Consider the following 18,498-nt stretch of genomic DNA (forward strand, 5'->3'; position numbering starts at 1 on the left):
TAAGATTTGAGTGTCCCCTTCCAGCGCCTTCTAAGATTTGAGTGTCCTCTTCCAGCGCCTTCTAAGATTTGAGTGTCCTCTTCCAGCGCCTTCTAAGATATATAAGGATTTTTTTTTTTAAGAAGATGTTGGGGGTAGGAGTTTATTAATTAATTTATTTATTTTTGCTGTGTTGCGTCTTCGTTTCTGTGCAAGGGCTTTCTCTAGTTGCGGTGAGCGGGTGCCACTCTTCATCGCAGTGCGCGGGCCTCTCATTATCGCGGCCTCTCTTGTTGCGGAGCATAGGCTCCAGATGCGCAGGCTCAATAGTTGTGGCTCACAGGCCCAGTTGCTCCGTGGCATGTGGGATCCTCCCAGACTAGGGCTCAAACCCGTGTCCCCTGCATTAGCAGGCAGACTCTCAACCACTGCGCCACCAGGGAAGCCCCATAAGGATTTTTAAACAATGGGATCCCCAAGTTGTCAGGAACTTACTTCCCTGTCAGTATACACAGACCTAATGACTGCAGAGCATCCCACCGTATGGCTCTACCACAGTTTATATAACCAATTCCCCACACATGGACACTTTCTAATTTTCTGCTATTATGAGCAGTGCTCCTATAGATAAGTGTGGAAATCTCTGTGCACGCTGAGCGAGTATTTACACTGGATACATTCCTAAAAGAGGAACTGCAGGGCCAAAGTAATGCACACTAAGTAATAATGGCCTGCACTGCCCAGCTGCCCCTTCCACCCTCAGGGACTACTGGAGGGCCACGTCCTCACCCTCTGGCCAACCCAGGCCCCGCTGCCGATCTGACAGGCTAAACGACATCTCATCTGAAGATTCCTTCCCCGACTATTGAGTAGGCTGAAAAATGTCTCATGTTTTCTGGCCATTTGTATTTGTCCTACCGTGAATTACCTGCTTCTATTTTTCTGGTGGGGGGCTTGCTTTGTAGAATTTTATATACTATGGCTTTCACCTAATGATTAGGTTAAACAGCCCCCTCCATTTCAATTACTGAACAAGTAAGTCTTTCTACCGCCAATTCATCCATTTATTGATAAACGGAATCTATTAAACACAACATCATACACAGCACTGTGAGACTGGCTGGGTAAATTCTGCCCCAGACGTCTCCCCATGTGCTCTAAACCCCACCAGTACAGCTCCCCGAGATGCCATCACCATGCCCGCCTCGCCCGCTTCGCACAAGCTAGCACGCTCTGGTCTGCGTGCAAACAGCCTATCATTTGGGGATATGGTCCCCACAGCGTGTGTAGGAAACCCAGGACAGGACACCACACTGCAGGTACTTCTACGTGCCTGGGCCAGCCATGGGGGCAGTGTGGGCTAGGGTAGGCAGTGAGGCCACCAACCCCAGGGCCCTCTCTTCCTCTTCCACTCTCCCTTGGTGTCCTCAGTGACAACTCTTGCTCATTCTTAGCTCCCACTGTCTCCTCTCTGCCTCCTAAGCCTCCCCGCTTGTCTCAAGTTCAGGACAGTGTGTGCAGGTCCTGTGTGCAGGTCAGCCATTCATTCCTCTCTCCTGAGAAAGGTTGGGTCTGCAGAGCCATCAGCCAACCAACAGGGAGCAGGTTACCCTGGGGGATAGGGGATACCTTCTCTCAAGCCCTGAAATCACACTGGGCCTACTTTGGTTGTTCCAGGGTGTCTGGTGGGATCAGAGGCACTGGATGATGGCTCTCCCCTCACCCTACCCCTCCGTGTGCCCCGAAGAGGAAGAACCTCTGCAAAATCCCGGGACTTTACTTTGTAGGTTCATAGCAGCAAGCAAGGCCCAAGGATTCAGGCCTCTCTTAGGTGCAGGCTCAAGCAGGAGCCTGTCCCACCCCAAGAGTCCCCACCCTGACTTAACTCCTGACACCACCTGCCTCCTTCTCCCCATGCAGACACAGGGAGCCAGAGAGCATCTTTGTGGGGCAGGCCTGCTCGTCTGCTCTGAATCACCACTTGTGGTCAGGATTCCCTTCAGCTGAAGCCAGCAGCAAAATCAGGATGCCCCTCCCAGCAGCACATCCTCTAATGACGCTGAGTACCCTCTGAGGGAAGGGAGCAACGACCAGCTGAATGTGCTGGGACTCGGGTGGAGGGAGCAGGGAAGGGGCGGCAGCAGCAGCAGGGAGAGCCAGGGGCTGAGGGGGGGGTGCAGCGTCTGGGTGCCCTTGAAGGTGGACATAGCATGATGACGGTGACAATGAAGATGAGGACACCACAGTACAAAGTACCAGAGGAAAACGTCTACACTGCTGCTGGCAGATAAAGGGGAACCAACAAGTTAGACAAGAGAAGCTAAAATCTGTCTGGCTACACAAAAGTATTACTAATTCCAGTCATTGTCACTAAGTGCTTAGCATGTGCCTAATTACAACGCACCTTGATGATGTGTAATTAGTACCAGGTTGAGTTGTGTGTTCTGACTGATCCTAACGATCACAGGTACAGATGATCTTTCTGGCATGTTGTTGATGCACATTTGTCCCAGATCCCTTGTGGTAGGAGAGGTGGAGTAATAATGATGACAACGTGCATTACACAGGCTAACTCATTCCATTCTCACAAAAGCCTGTGTGCACGTCCCCTATAATCCCTGTCTGTTTTACAGGAAGAAGGGGTGCAACTTGCCCAAGATTCTGCAGTTGATGAGCAACAGAGCAGGGGTGTGACCCTGGGCTGTCTGGCTCCAGTCCTTAACCACCCAGCTGCCCTGCACCCCATGATGATGCTGTTAGCAGAGGGCCAGGCTCCCTGTCCCCCAAACCTCATCTGTGCCCCCTCTGCCCCATGTCCCCTGCCTGCTCCCCCTTACCTGTATAGCTGCTGGAAGGAAGTGAGTGCCCTGGTCCCCCATTGAGTTCTGGGGCTCCTTCTGCCCTTGCCACTTCCTTTTTCTCCTCCTCTTCCCGGACCTCAGGGGCTTCCTCCGGTGGCTGCTCCATGGCTGATTTCCCCTCGGCACCACACCTGCAGGCCCGGTCATAGCTCTGGCATCTTCTGGGTCTGAACACAGATGGACCTCTACAGGGCAGTTCCTGTCAGCCTGGGCAAAGGAGAAGACAGGGAGAGGTTGGGGAGGCAGGGTAGAGGACGAGAGGGTGACGGAGTGGGGCAGGATCGAGGGCCGCCATCTGGGGGGACTGGAGGGGCACTTCTGCCGCTCCTGCCCCCGCAGAGCAGGAGCGACTCATCCCTGCAGTGCGAACCTCTAATCCTGCCATCACAGGTCACTGCCCCTCCACCCTTTGCCCACCTGGCTCTTGTGGCAGGTTTGTGGGGTTCAGAGCAGCTTCCGTTAGCCAGACGGGGTGATACACCCCTGTGCCACCTTTCCCCGCATCCTGCTCTTTGAGCCTCCTGAACCCACAGGAGCCACATGAGAATGACTTGAGGGGCTTTTTCAAATTTTCCAGTCCTCTTGGAGATCCTGATATGCATCAGACCTCCAACCCCCATCCTGTCCCACCAGCACCCAGGCCCAAGGATCATCCCTCTCCTAGGCCACCTTTCTTCAAGGGAGTTGAACCTACCCTTCCTGTGTTTGGGTGTGGGAAAAAGGCACGAGCCCCTGCCACGCTAGGCTCACAGCTGACAGCAGACCTGCAACCAGACGCTCAATGCAGAGCCGTCAGGCAAGGGGCGATGCCCTCTGTCCTGGAGTCTGGGTTACTGGGTGGTGACCCCCATGTCTACATCACCCAGGAGGGGGCAGTTCCAACCCTCAGCAAGTAAAATACTGTCCACAGATGCCGCAGTCAGAGAGGGTAAGGCTACGGGTGCTGTGGGAGAGAGTCCACCCGGCAGGGAACACCTCTCAAGAATACGGCCTGAGAAAAGACACTGAGGTAGCACAGTGAGGAGTGGTGAGGGACCCTGTTGGCTGAGGCATGGGGTGCTGTAGGAGAGAGGATTTGAAGGGTGGGCTGGGAAGGTGGGTTTTATGCAGGCGTGAGCACTTCAAATGCCCTGGCGTAGGGAGTGTGTGTAACTAGACCCAGTCCTGTGGTGCTGCAGGCCTGGAAGATTAACAGCAGAAAAGACCTGCTTTAGGAAAATTCAAGCATCTGTGGGACCTTATCTTGGATGTTCCACAGGCAGCTCAAACTCAACCTATCCAAACAGGAGCCACCATCTGGCCCTAAGCCCGCCCTTCTCTTCCTCTGGTAATCTCTACTTTAGTGACCCAAATGCCCAACTACCCACCTATCAAAGCCAGAAGGTGGGAATCATTTGACACTCCACACCCTCTCTCTTCCTCCTCTAGGCCTGCACACTTGGCTATACTGGAATCACTGGGGAGTTTTTGTTTTTTTTTTCTTTTTTGGAGGTTTGAACTTGAGTAGCATTTATAAAAACCTAGACAGGGGCAGTGTCCTCCCCAGCCCAGGTGCCACTAGGCACAGCACAAGAGACTACAAACGCAGCAGGGGAAGGTGGACACTCAGGGTGTGGGAGTGCAGGCACCCCCACTTCTGGCTCAGGGATTTGGGGAGTAAACAAAACCTACTTGGAGAAGAATTGGGGAAGAAAACCAGCAATTGCCTTCTGTACGGGTGGGGACAGGGAAGGAGGCAGGGACAGGGGCAGGAGCATTTCACATCACTAACCTAACTTGGGAAACTGCAAGGGACCATCTTCAACTGGCCTTAAGAGGAAGACCAGATGGATGATGGGAGAATCCACAGGAGGGAGAGGAGGAGAGGGAACATGGCTAGGGGGCAACAGCCCCTTCCCTTCTGGGCACAGGAAGGCAGCCAGGGCACCAGGTCCAGGCAGTGACCTCACAAGGACAGCACAGTTTTTGCAGCTTAGAGATCACCCACCTGCCCCCACCCAGCTACTCATTCTGTTTGCTCGCTGGTGTAGGGCCACTCTCCGGCCCCGAGGGAGTGGATGGCTCTGCGGCCTGGGGCCCTGCCTCTTCTGTGTCTCCTCCCTTGGAGGCAGCGCTAGCCTCTGCCCCTTTGGCCTGGGGCTCCTGGCTCTCAGGCGTGGCAGCAGCCTTCCCTTCCAGGGCAGTGCCTTCCTCGCTGCAGGCAACGATCTCCACTGGGGAGTTTTTAAATATATGGATGCCTGGGCTCATCCTCAGGGATTCTCATTTGATTGGTTTGGGAAGCAGCTTGGGCATCAGGATTTTTTTAATTAATATTATTTATTTATTTATTTATTTTGCTGCATCGGGACTTAGTTGTGGCACATGGGATCTTTTGTTGTGGCGTGTGGGCTTCTCTCTAGTTGTGGCACGCAGGCTCAGTAGTTGCGGCACGTGGGCTCTAGAGTGTGCAGGCTTAGTTGCTCCGCAGCATGTGGGATCTTAGTTCCCCGACCAGAGATCGAACCCGTGTCCCCTGAATTGGAAGGAGGATTCCTAACCACTGGACCACCAGGGAAGTCCTGGGCATCAGGATTTTTATTTTTAATTCCCCTGGTGACTGTAACGCGCAGCTAAGCTTGAGAACCACTGTGCCACAGCAAAGCAACCTCCAGCAGATGGTAAATCGTTCCCTCTTAATCATTCCTTTCCATAAGGCCTTCATTTTCCCTTGTTTGGATTGACACAATGACCTATTAACTGGTCTCCTAAAGGCAGTTTGGAAATTCAGTGCTAGGGTCTAAGAGCTGGGGAGTTGGGGATCTGGAGATTTGTCGGGGGCAGGGGGGGAATCTTCACTGACGTGACAGGAGCAAGAAGGAATTCATTTCACCAAAGGAAAGTGACACGTCAAGGGAGGACAGAGGAAGAGGCACCAGAGCAGACAGTGAGGCAGTGGCCAGAGACAGGAGAGACTTGGGACAGCCGGGTGTCTCAGAGACAAGGGAAGGGCTGTTTTTTGGGGGGAGTGGGCGGTCAACCATCTCAAATGCTGCAGAGTTCAAGGGTGATAAACTGACACATGGCCAATGAATCCGGTGACTGTGAGGTCATCTTTGACCTTGTTATACAAATTTCAACCAAGTGGTTGGGATGGAAACCTGAGCTCTGAAGAATAAGTGGCAGCTAGTAAGCTGGGACAATGAATAGAGACTAATTTTTTAATGACTATGTCACGGAAAGGAATGTACAAGAGGATGTAGCTTGAAAAAGTAGCAAAGCCAGGAAAAGTTTTTTTGGAATAGAGGAGGCTCAAGTAAGCAGTGGCTAGCTAGAGGAGAGGTCTTCAGAGAAAGACAGTCTGAAGATTCAAGGGGGAAGCTGGGGCAGGATGACTGATGGAAGAGGAATAATTCAAGGGCACAGGATGAGGAAAATACAAAGTATCGCAACAGTGTGTATGGGGGGGTTGGTGGCGGTGTGCTAAAGCTCATAGGGAATGACTTCACTCTTGTTAGTTAACTTAAGTAGGAGGAATGGTGGTCTACTGAGAGTAAAAGATGGGACTTGAAGAAAGCAAAGAGGCTGAGTGGAGGTACTCTGGCAAACATGATAAGGAATTAGCTGAAGAGAAATAAAAAGAATTATATAGTAGGGCTATGGTAATTAAAATAGTGTGGTACTGGCACATGAATAGATAATCATTGAAAGAGAATACACAAAGTCCATAAACAGATACAAATGCATATGGGACTTTAATGTTATAAAAATGGCACTCTAAACCAAAAAGAAAAGATGGATTCTTCAATAAATAGTATTGGGACAAGTGAATAACCATCTGGATCCCTACCTTACATCTTATACCAAGACAAGGTCCAAATAAATCAAAGGTTTTAAAGTTAAAACAAAAATACATGAATTATAAAAAGGGTTGAAAAGCTAAGTGGGAGAAGAGCTAAGGTGGATACTAAGCCCATAAAGCTTAATGGGTAAAAAAATTAATAAATTTGATTTCATAAAAATACAAACTTACTACAAGGTGAAAAAACCATCATAAGAGAAAAAAAAAAAAAACCCAGATAATAGACTGGGAAAAGTATTTGCAACTCGTCAGACAAAGGGCTAATTGCCCTAAAATAGTTCCTACAAACTATTAAGTAAAAGACCAGCAATCCAATAGAAAAACAGGCCCAGGATACAAAAAATATACACAGAAAAGGTATATACACTTAGTTCTTAAACATATGAAAAAACGCTCAACATCACTCATAAAAGAGAAATGCAAATTAAAACAACACTGAAATATACTTTTTACAATCAGATTAAAACAGATGCTAACACTCATGGGGCTTCCCTGGTGGCGCAGTGGTTAAGAATCTGCCTGCCAATGCAAGGGACACGGGTTCGAGCCCTGGCCCGGGAAGATCCCACATGCCGCGGAGCAACTAAGCCCGTGTGCCACAACTACTGAGCCTGAGCTCTAGAGCCCGTAGCCACAACTACTGAAGCCTGTGTTCCACAACTACTGAAGTCTGTGCACCTAGAGCCCATGCTCCGCAACAAGAGAAGCCATGACAATGAGAAGCCTGCGCACCGCAAGGAATAGTAGCCCCCGCTCACCGCAACTAGAGAAAGCCCACACGCAGCAACAAAGACCCAACACAGCCAAAAATAAATAAATAATTTATTTAAAAAAAAAAAAACCCAAACAGATGCTAACACTCTGTGGCTAAGCATGTGGGGAAACATCATCTCACATGTCCCTGTGGAAAGGTAAATTAGCACAACCTCTAAAGAGGGTAATTTGGCTACATCTATCTAAATTACAGGACACATTCCCTTTGATCCAGATATACCACTTCTAGGTTGTATCTTACAGCTATCCTTCCACTGAAGTACAGTGACATAAAGTATTAGCACAAGATTACTCATTACAGTATTACTTGACCAGTATATGTGGGGAACAAGCTAGATGTCCATTAACAGGGGACAGCCATAAACAAGAATGATGATGCTTATGGACTGATTTGGGAGTATCTCTAAGATATATTAATAAGGGAAGAAAGCAATTTGCAGAATGAAGTGAAGAGCTATACTTTGTGCAAAGAAGATACAATGAAGCTGGATTTGACTGTGTATGTGTAAGATAGCGCTGGAAGGCTACTTAAGAACTGGGAACGCTGGCTGCCTCTGGGGAGGGAATTGAGTGTCTGGGTCACTGATGGGACAGAGATTTTTCACTGTACCTGTTATTTTTATTTTATTAAAAAAAATTTTTATTGGGGTATAGTTGATTTACAATGTTGTATTAGTACTGTACCTTTTAAATTCTGAACTATAGGCATGTTACCTGTTCTAAAAATAATTTAAATTGGAATAAAATAAAAAAGCAAAACTTACAAACAATAATGTGAAAGATGAGAGGGCATGATCAACGTTAAACTGCTCAAGTCCTTTTATTTTTCAGGAGACAACTGGAGATGTTGATGAACTTTACAGTTCAGTCAAATGTACACAGAAAAACTTCAAAGGTAACCACTAAGACACTGTAAATAGAGTGTATAATTTCCAAATTATTGCAGCAGAATGGGAAAACTTGGGAGAAGTCATGTAAAATTCTAGTTTTCAGACTGAGAAAGTCTCACAGACGGAGACATTACAACCAAATACAACGTAGGGTGGTGGACTGGATCCTGGAACAGAAAGAGGACGGTGGTGGAAAAACTGGGAAGTTCCAAGTAAAATCTGCTTAGTTTAGTTAATAGCATTGTACCAGCATTCATTTCTTAGTTTTGGTAAGTTTGGTAATCTTTACAATATTTCTGTAACCCTAGACTTTTTCAAAATAGAGTTTTTAAAAAAAGCTTTAAAAAATCTGGCTTTCTGGCTTCTTTTTGGGGGGGTGGCGTGGGGGGACCGCACTGCACAGCTTGTGGGATCTTAGTTCCCCGACCAGGGACTGAACCCACACCCTCCGCAGTGAAAGTGTGGAGTCCTAACCACTGGACCGCCAAGGGACTTCCCTGGCTTCTCTTGAAAATCGGGCAAACCTGGCCTGCATGCCCCTGCCCACCGCCCACCCAGGGGCTAGGCAGTGGCGGCCCCTTTACCTGGAATTGCGCTCTCCACTGGCAGTGTCTTCACTGCTTCCAGCTGTCACTCCTAGGCTGCTTTACTCATTCACGATGCATGAACTGCCCCCATTTGCAGGGATGTGAGTCTGGTTAGCATAAAGCGGTTCCTCAAGTATCAATCCCTGATCATCCCTGAGCATTAAACCTGGGAATCACCAGACCCAGAGCAAGGGAAATGCTCAGAGGTGCAGTTCCCGCCACATGGTTCTGACGAGGAACGAGGAGCTGCCACCTGGGGCAGTCACTTCCAGCTGCTACCCGATTCCAATTCCCATTCTTTCTCACTGAGTCCCCATTTTCTCTGGATCAGCCACGTGCCTAGCTACACACTCAATTTCCCAAACTCTCTGGCAGCTACAGTGTTCATGTGATGATTCTGACCAACAATATGTAAACAGAAATCTAGGGATTTCCCTGGTGGTCCAGTGGTTAAGACTTCGCCTTCCAATGCAGGGGGTGCAGGTCGGATCCCTGGTCGGGGAGCTAAGATGCCTTGCGGCCAAAAAAAACCCCCCTAAAACATAAAACAGAAGCAGTATTGCAACAAATTCAATAAAGACTTAAAAAAAAGGAAAAAAGAAATCTACTAGAAGGTCTTCTGGAAACAGAGGTCAAGAGGGTGGGGCAGAAAGGAGTAAGGAGCCGGGTCACCACAGCATCACGGAGCTGCTGAACTAACCCTAGAATGCCTGTCTCCAGACTACTTATTAGGTGGAAAAAAAAATTTTTTTTTAAAATTTATTTATTTGGCTGTGCCGGGTCTTAGTTGTGGCATGCGGGATCTTTAGCTGCAGCATGGATGTGGGATCTAGTTCCCTGACCGGGGATCGAAACTGGGATCCCTGCATTGGGAGCACAGAGTCTTAACCACTGGACCATCAGGGAAGTCCCTAGGTGGAAACATTAAATGCCTATTTCACAAGGCGCTGTTTGCCAGATTTCGGTTTCGTGCAGTTGAACACAATCCTAACTGAAATAGCAGCAGGATAAAAGAGGAGAGTGGGACTGGGGGGAGGGGGTTGGTGACAGCACTGTAAAGGACCTCGGTGATCACCAAGAACAGTGAGTGACCGTCGTGGCTCGAATAAAATGCTCTACAAAAATTGGCGATTATCTAAATAACAAGGACCACAGATGCTGATTCTTCAGGCTCCACAGAATTGAAAAGCCTGGAAGTGGAGGAGACAGGGGCAGGTGAGTGGTGAGACCCTCACCCAGGCCTGTGGCTGAAGGGGCTACAGGAGGCTTCTGAGGAGCAGCATCACAAGGATGAGCAGCACAGTGACAGAGGGGCCAGATCATGGGACACCCAGGAGCCAGAAGCACAGTGGTGGCACTGACCACAGGAGTAAGCGGATGAGGCTGATTAGAACAAACTGCTTGGGGATCCGTGTAGCCTGGGTGTCAGTGGACACGGGGAAATCACACAGGCTGTGGTGATGAGAGCCAGGGAGAGAGGGGTGTGAGGATTGCAGGCACACCAGGCAGGTGGAAACAGAAGAGGAAAAACAACACTTCCCTGTACAGATACTCGACAAAATATTTTCTCACACATTCCCTCATATCCTCTGACGCTCTGAGTGACCCTGGGAGATGGGACAGAGGTCACTGTTGGGACTGAATCCTGGAGGGAGGGGCAGGAGCTGACTGAGTTCCTACTGCATGGCAGGCTCGGCCCAATCCTCACAAGTCCCCACAAGGCCAGCCCCGTGGTCTCCCCTGGGCAGATGAGGAAAGTGACAAAAAGCCCAGGCCCGCCTGGCCTGACAGGCATCTCTCAGAGAACACACTAGAGGATGCAGCAGAGGACCACGGGGTGCAAACACCGCGGGGCCCAAGCCCAGCCCGGCCTCTGAGGAGCTGTGTGCACGGGGCCACCTTACACACCTGACGCTCCTGAGCCTCAGCTTCCCTTCCACATATCAGCTGGTAGAACGTTCTTTCACCATGACCAGAGGAACTCTTCTCAGTTTCTGGGGTGCAAGCGGTGGCCTCTTGAAATCAGATGGGATTCTGGGCTCTGGCTAGAGCTTTGGATTTGGGGCCAGGGTCTCTGGATTCCAGGTGGATGTTCCTTCCCAGCCCGGAGCTGTCCCTTCTGTTTGTGACCTCTTAAGGACAGCAGCTGCAGGGGGAGGGAAGCTGCAGTCTGGTTGCTCTAAAACCCACACACATCCCTTGGGCTGTTGCTTATTTGGATGCAACCCCATGCTGGGGCCCATCCCTGCAATTTGCTGGAAGCCATCCATTTTCACATAGCCCTGGGTGCTCCATCTACAGCTGAGGTCTGCCCATCTGCCCAGCGCCTGCCCCCACCGCTGGTCTCAGCTTGCCCAGCCAGGAGCCGCTTTATTCCCTAGGCCCTCCCCCACCTCACCTGGGCGGCCCACAGGCTGGGTTTTCACAGGTAGCTGCCACCACAGCCTCCACTCTCCCTGCAGTGCACCCTGTTCCCTTCTTCCTTCCTTCAGTCCTGGCACTAAAAATAGCACCTGGCACTAGGTTTAACCTTTATGTGGCTGAGAAACCTTGGTTTTTGCTATTGCCACCCCCCAGCACTGTGCCAGTGCCAGAAACCCTCTGACTGTGTCACAGCTTTGCCCCACTTAAGAGGCTGGTGCTGTCCTCAGGACAAGGGTCCTGTAGCCAGAACGAGAGGGGTGCTGCTCTGCGGCCCTTGCACAGAAAATGGAGTCGCTACCAAAAGAAATTCTTACAAAAACAAATACCTGGGCTACTCTGATTCTGGCATTCACACACATGTGTTGTGTGTATACACGCTCACAAAAGCCTGCCAAGCAAGCATCCCACCCTCTTTCCCCTTCTAGGAGCTAAAGTTGGGCAAGGGGCACGACTCTATCCATTTCCCACTGGGCAGGTAGATTTCACAGGCAGAGGTAGTTAGGAGCTTAACCCAAATGACCCAGAGCTCCAGAGAGGCCTTGTCTGGGGCTCGAGCGACCAAGCCACCTGGGGCCCTAATCCTCCCACCAAGTCCAGTCATCCTTGGGAAACAGAGCTTCCCTGACACCCAGCAGCAGGCTGTATGCTCTGAGTGGGGTTACTCTGTGTCAGGCCCCATTCAGCTGTGATGCATCCTGTCAGGCCTCTCCCTGCACCAGAGCCTAAGGTGGGTCACAGCTCCAAGCCTCGGGTCCACCACCTCCATCACAATGGTACCAGCTTCCAATTCTCCAAGGGTTTATAATACACCAAACTGTGTGTATACTGACACATCTAATCCTCACAATAGCCCTAAGAGTCGGGTGCTATTATTATCTCCATTTAACTGATGAGGAAACTGGCACAGAGAGGGAAAGTAATTGAGTCAAGGTCACACAGTAACTGGAGGAGCAGGATTTGAGTCCAGGCAGGTTGGCTCAAGCCTTAATCACTATGCTGTGCCTTGCATGTGGTGCTGGGCAAGACTGGACCAGAAGCTGGTAAGTCCTTGCCCTGTTGGATCTGGAAGCTGCTCTTAGTGTCAGTCTGGAGCCATCATCCCTGAATCCTTTGTCTAGATGCCAAGAACTGCTTCTGTCAAGAACACCCTGGTTAAATCCCTTCTGAATACTCCCTGCCAGAAAATGACTGCTGTGTGCTAAAGACAGCCATAAGCTCTGGTCCCGGCTCCCTCCCCAGCTCTTCCCACTCGCCTCACTGCAGCATCACTCTCTGAACACAGAGGCTCGCACCAGCCTCAGCCTGGAATGCCATCCCCGCCACTAGCTAAGGCCTACTTTCCTTCCAGACCTGCCTGTACCTCCTCCTTTAGGAAGCTCCCCTTGACTAGTCCTATTCTGTTCCTTCCTACTGCAACCCTGACTCAGGCTCTCCAGATCTGCTGTTACCATATCAAACTGCAATGTCTGTTAGCTGGTCTGTTCTCACCATGTTACCAGTTTCCCACACAATGCCCTCTATCTATCTTGCAGAGGTAGGTCCCTGGCACCTTGCACGGTGCCAGGCATTTAATGGGTGCTCAACGTACACTCTTTGAATGAATAAACAGACTAAAAACATTAACCTGAGCCACACTGTGTCCAGTTGTAACAGTTGCCACTATATGAGTTTTCACCTATTACTGCCCTTGAGATGCAGCGAGTACCCCGCAGAAGTTCATTCCACAGGCTTCTGTGTCAGGCCTGGGTTCAAACCCCGGCCCTGCCCCTCCCTCTCTGTGACTTGGGGGAGACACTAACCCTTCAGTTTCTCAGCCCTAAAGCTGGCCTACTACTACCTAATCTGAGCGGGCAAATGCTTAACAGTGCTGGGTGTAAACACCTAACAAATGGGGCTGTGGCTACTGCTACTGTCATCACTCCTGGCTTGCCTTAGGGGATGACATGGAGCAAGTGATATTCCAGGTCTATTCCAGGGACCTAAACCCAGAATTTCCCAATTCCCTGCCTTACAATCAACGGTGAGAAGGGAGAGCTGACAGGGCGCCCTGCTCTGGGTTTGCGCTTCTTTCAGAGAGATGGGCCCGGACCCTTCTCCACCTCTGCCCCTTCCTCCGCCCCTTGGGACGACCTAGTAGCTGCATTTCCTCCTTCCCTCACTGCAGGGGGGTGAGGAGCAGCAGCCTCTGGTTACAGGGCAGAAGAGTGCTCAGGATCAGAGAGGCCATGGGAGTGGGGCCTGGCTAACGCACTCCCAAGCTTCCCTATCAGTCATTAACCCAGTACTGACCCAGTGCCCTGGGTTTCCAGACCAGCAGCTCCACGGTGCTCTCTGCTCCCATTTGTCAATCTCGGTCACCCTACTCCCCTCAGGGCACGTGAGAGGTCTGTGTGGCCTTGGAATGGATTCACCCCAGCAGGTCCCCTGAGGCCAACACTCCAGGGGTAGCCTGGGAGCTGGGTTTTTTTCTTTTTTTGCGGTACGCGGGGCTCTCACTGTTGTGGCCTCTCTCGTTGTGGAGCACAGGCTCCGGATGCGTAGGCTCAGTGGCCATGGCTCACGGGCCCAGCCGCTCTGCGGCATGCGGGATCCTCCCGGACTGGGGCATGAACCCGCGTCCCCTGCATCGGCAGGCGGACTCTCAACCACTGCGCCACCAGGGAAGCCCTGGGAGCTGGTTTTGTGCAGAGAGTATGGGAACCAGAGGAAAGTCTGCCAGGCCCTCCCCTCACCCCCCATTCTAGAATTCTTCCAGTTCCACCAAGAGCCAGCCTGTCAGCCCTGTGGAGTGAAGCTAAGCTACAATAAAAGGAGAAGCCGGCCTCCTTTTATGGTACCTGAGAACGTGCCCAGAGAAGAGATCATAGTGGGCAGGAGGGCTCCTCAGCTGGGACCAGCGAGGGGCCTGACGGGCGGCCGGCTTCCAGCCACTCACCCCCATGCAGGTCAATGCGCCGAGCTGCCACGGACTGTCAGCAGCGGAGGACTGAGGAGAACTAAAAGTCTTGTCTTCACAGACAACAGAACCACAGCGATGTCAAAACATGCACATAATGCACAGGAACAAAACCGGAAAGACATGACCCAAATTGTTAATGGGGCTTCCCTCTGAGGGGTGATTCTTATTTTCTTAACTATATTTTTCCATGTTCTTCAAATGCTTTACAATGAGCATGGGACGCTTTCATGACGGGGGGAAGAGAGGGAGATGACGTTTAAGCGTTTTGAAGAAAGAAAACTAAATAATACACTGAAAGATACTGAGGAGGTGAAAGAAGGGCCTGCCCGGAGGCGAGCCAGGCCTCTTTTTGGCAGCCTGAGAGCTGAGGACCCTCCCTGCTCAGAGAAGGCTTTGGAGGTAAGGGCAGGGGTGCCAACGGGCAGAGGGCCACAGCTGGGGACCTTTCCAGAACCTTCTCACCCGAGGACCTCAGGAGCTACAGCTGCTGATGCCGCCAGTGCCCTCCGCTCTTCCTCTGTTGCCGGCTGCTGCCAGCAGTTTTCATTCACTCAGTTAACAAGTATCTGTTAAGCACTCACCATCATATGCCCAACACAAACACCTAACTGTGAACGATGCCCAGGGTGCCGAAAGACCAACACCGCCACATGAGCCTAGTGTGGCTGGTCGGGGAGGGGGTCCCGAGGACGTAGTCCCTGACTAAGAGGCAGGCAGGTGGGGGGACAGAGACCCCAAGAAGGGAGGAGGATGGCACAGAACCTCTGAGGGGTAGAAAGAAGGGCCGCGCGGCTGGCGTGCCGAGAGCACGGGGCGGCCGGTCTGGCTGAGGCTGGAGATCACCTGGGGCCTCGAAGGGCAAGTGAAGGATGTGGCTGTTTATCCGAAGGGCAGCGGAGAGCCTAGGAGGGCTACGAAGAGGATGGGCAGGGTGAGAGCAGCATTTGGAAACGAACTGGAGATGATTTCAGCTGGATTCCGAGAGGCCAGGGTGACAGCAAACCCAGCTGGGGTGTTGGTGGGAGCGAGAAGGCCACCTCCCAGAGCCCTGGAAGGCTGGGCTGGGTGCAGGAAGCAGCCGCCCGTTCCATTCCCAGGAGGATCCGGGCTGAGCAGCCGAGGCATGGGGCCCTTACACAGATTTGAGTGCGTCTCCTGTCACCTCACTGGCGTCCTCACTGAGGAGAGCGTCAGGGCAGGATTAGATACTCCAAGATCCCTTCCTGCTCTGACTGGCCTGGGCTCCAGCCTCCCAGCACTGTTCTGGTCTTAGGGATTCCTGGCTGAGACACACACACGTCTGGGGAGCAAATGTGGCACCTGGCACTGCTTGGCAGGAGGCCAACTAACACAAACAGCCCCCACATTCCTGGGCCCAACAACTCCATCCAAGCCCCCCAAACTTCTGACACCCAGCTCTCGCCGCCAGCACACCAGCCTGTGCCTCAGTGGCCCTGCTGTGTGGGAGTGTGTGGTTACGGGGCGTGCACTGGACACCGCTACTCATACCCCTTTCTTTTTACACAGAACTGAGACTTGGACATGGGCCAGCCCTTTAAAGTTCACAAGGCACCTTCATGTACGTGACCTCGCTTAGTGTGTTGAGCACCTACACTGGACTATTTCATCCTAACACTCCGGTGAGCCTGAGGGAAGCTCTAACTCCTGCTGCCATATGAACAGACTGGGTGAGGGGACAGAGGCTGGTGGCAAGGTAAGGGGCAGCGCACCGAGGGGCGGCCAGGCCTAGTGAGGGGGAACAGAACTCGGATCGGCCCAACTCTAATTGGAGGGGAGGAAGGCAGAAATGGGCGTCAGCAGGGCAGAGTGACTTCTGAACGCCCCTGAGGGGAGAGGAGACACAGAAGAGCCCTACAGCTAAGTTCTGTCCAGGAGAAACTGTGACTCCCAAATTTAAGCTTCACCTAAAAGTGATCATGTCCTTTGACCTTGTAATTCCTCTCACAGGAAACTGTACCAGGCTGTTCGATGCAATGTCATTTACAATAATGAAACCAACTTTTATAACAACAAAAAAATATTCTTAATAATGAAAAAAACCCAGAAATGACTCAATGCCCAATAATAAACGAATGGATAATGAATTAGGGCACCCCCAGAAAATGGAGTATTGTCCAGCCATTAAAATCATGTTTCCATAGAATATTTAATAACTTGTTAAGTGAAAAATAGCAGAATACAAAACTACAGAGACAGCATGGTTCCCATAAAAATGACTAGAGAGGGACTTCCCTGGTAGTGCAGTGGTTAAGAGTCGCCTGCCAATGCAGGGGACATGGGTTCAAGCCCTGCCTGGTCTGGGAAGATCCCACACGCCATGGAGCAACTAAGCCCGTGCGCCACAACTACTGAGCCTGTGCTCTAGAGCCTGCGAGCCACAACTACTGAGCCCATGTGCCACAACTACTGAAGCCCGCGTGCCTAGAGCCCGTACTCTGCAACAAGAGAAGCCACCACAATAAGAAGCCTGAGCACCGCAACGAAGAGCAGCCCCTGCTTGCCGCAACTAGAGAAAAGCCCACACATAGCAACGAAGACCCAACGCAGCCAAAAAAAAAAAAAAAAAAGGCTAGAGAAAGAGTGAAGTTTCCTTGTATGAATAGGGTGGTAGGTGATTTATTATTTTTATGTTGCTCTACTTTTAAAACTTTCTGTACTGAACATGTATTATAGTCATGTTACTTGACTCACCAAAGCATGGGATACATTGCTGGATCCTTTCTCCTTTATGTCTTTTCTTCACTTGGCTCCCAGGTTTTCCTCTGACCTCAATGGCTGCTCCTTATCAATCTCTTTTGCTGGTGCCAGTCAGCAATTTTCTTCCCAATCTCTAAAGGTCTCTTTCATTCTCCATCTACGTTCCCTCCCTGCATGATCCTATGCTGGCTCATGGCTCTCAACACCTTCCATATGCTCATGACTCCCCTATTTATTTCTCCATTCCCAGCTTCTCTGAGATCTCCACATGGATGCCCACTGATGTCACAAGCCTAACACATCCAAAACCAAGCCCTTGACATTTCCCCTAAAGTCTTTCTCACCTTAGTAAGTGGCAACTCCAACCTTCTAGATGATCAGGCCAAAATGTAAGAGTCAGCAAACCTGGTTGCCTCTGCTTTTAATAAACACCCAGGATCTAATCACCTCCACTGCTAGGATCCTGGTCCAAGTCAACATCATCTCTTGCCTGGATTATCGCAACAGCCTCCTAACTGGCTTCTCTGCTTCTGGCTTCACCCCACTACTCTCCACACAACAGTCAGACCGATCCCTTTAAGTCAGATTCTGTTCCTCCTCTGATCACATCCCTTCAGGCGCTTCCTGCCCATCTTTACACTGGCTTGGAGGTCTTCCAGAACTGGTGCCCCTGCCTGCTACCTCCCTCCCAGGATACTAGGCACCAGGCACACGGCCTCCTTTCTGGTCCTGAAAGCAACAGACATAGCCTGCCTCAGGGCTTTTGCAGCTGTCCCCTCCAGCTGAAAATGTTCTTTCACCATGGCTTGCTGCCTCACCTCTCAGGGCTTTGCTCAAATGTGACAGTCAACCTGACCACCTGATTTGAAATCACCCCAGCCCACCCTTGGGTACTTCAATTTTCTCTGTAGCTCTTACCACCATCTGGAGAGAGAGAGAGAGAGAGAGAGAGAGAGAGAGAGAGAGAGAGAGAGAGGGAGGGAGGGAGGGAGAGAATGCGCATGCGCATATACACAAATATTTATATACATACACACACATACATGTATGTATGTACCTATACATATGTGTGTGTACTTTTTTACTCATTTGTTAACTGCTTGTCTCTCCCCAAAAGAATATAACTCTACGAGCCAGAGATTTTCGTCTGTTACAATCACACTGATCCTCAAATGTTAGAGAGAAGTGACTGGCAGGCAGTAATTGTCCCACAAATCTTGCTGAATAAATGGATAACTTCTTACAGCTGGAAAAAAGCTTTTCGTTCCCAGCCCAGCCTGAAGTAGCCCCGTGGATATCATTTGTCCTCAGCCTTCAGTTTTCACGGGGTATTTGAGCCTGCTCTCCAGACCATTCCAGTCAAAAGAGGAGCTTATCAGGATTACGATCAATTGGTAGAAATGGGTGGAGAGGAAAACACAGAGTCCAGAAGCAGCTGGCTGAGGGGGCCTCGCTGTGGTCCGGG

The 18,498-nt window shown here is 50.8% G+C and overlaps 1 protein-coding gene across 3 annotated transcripts in view; it reads right to left on the reverse strand.

The window, feature by feature from the left end:
• The window catches only part of PPARD (peroxisome proliferator activated receptor delta), a 77,022-nt gene that overhangs the window by 11,773 nt on the left and 46,751 nt on the right, over window positions 1–18,498 (reverse strand). For all 3 annotated transcript variants that reach the window (XM_029242092.1, XM_029242093.1, XM_029242095.1), the window contains one exon: window positions 2,817–3,047. In XM_029242092.1, the coding sequence (XP_029097925.1) occupies window positions 2,817–2,946 (130 nt within the window). In that variant the 5' untranslated portion in view covers window positions 2,947–3,047. The remainder of the gene's footprint in view (window positions 1–2,816; window positions 3,048–18,498) is intronic.

The sequence above is a fragment of the Monodon monoceros genome, unplaced genomic scaffold (genome assembly GCF_005190385.1).
Source record: "Monodon monoceros isolate NGI ecotype Baffin Bay Population unplaced genomic scaffold, NGI_Narwhal_1 Super_Scaffold_3, whole genome shotgun sequence".
In the NCBI taxonomy this organism is placed as follows: Eukaryota; Metazoa; Chordata; class Mammalia; order Artiodactyla; family Monodontidae; genus Monodon; species Monodon monoceros.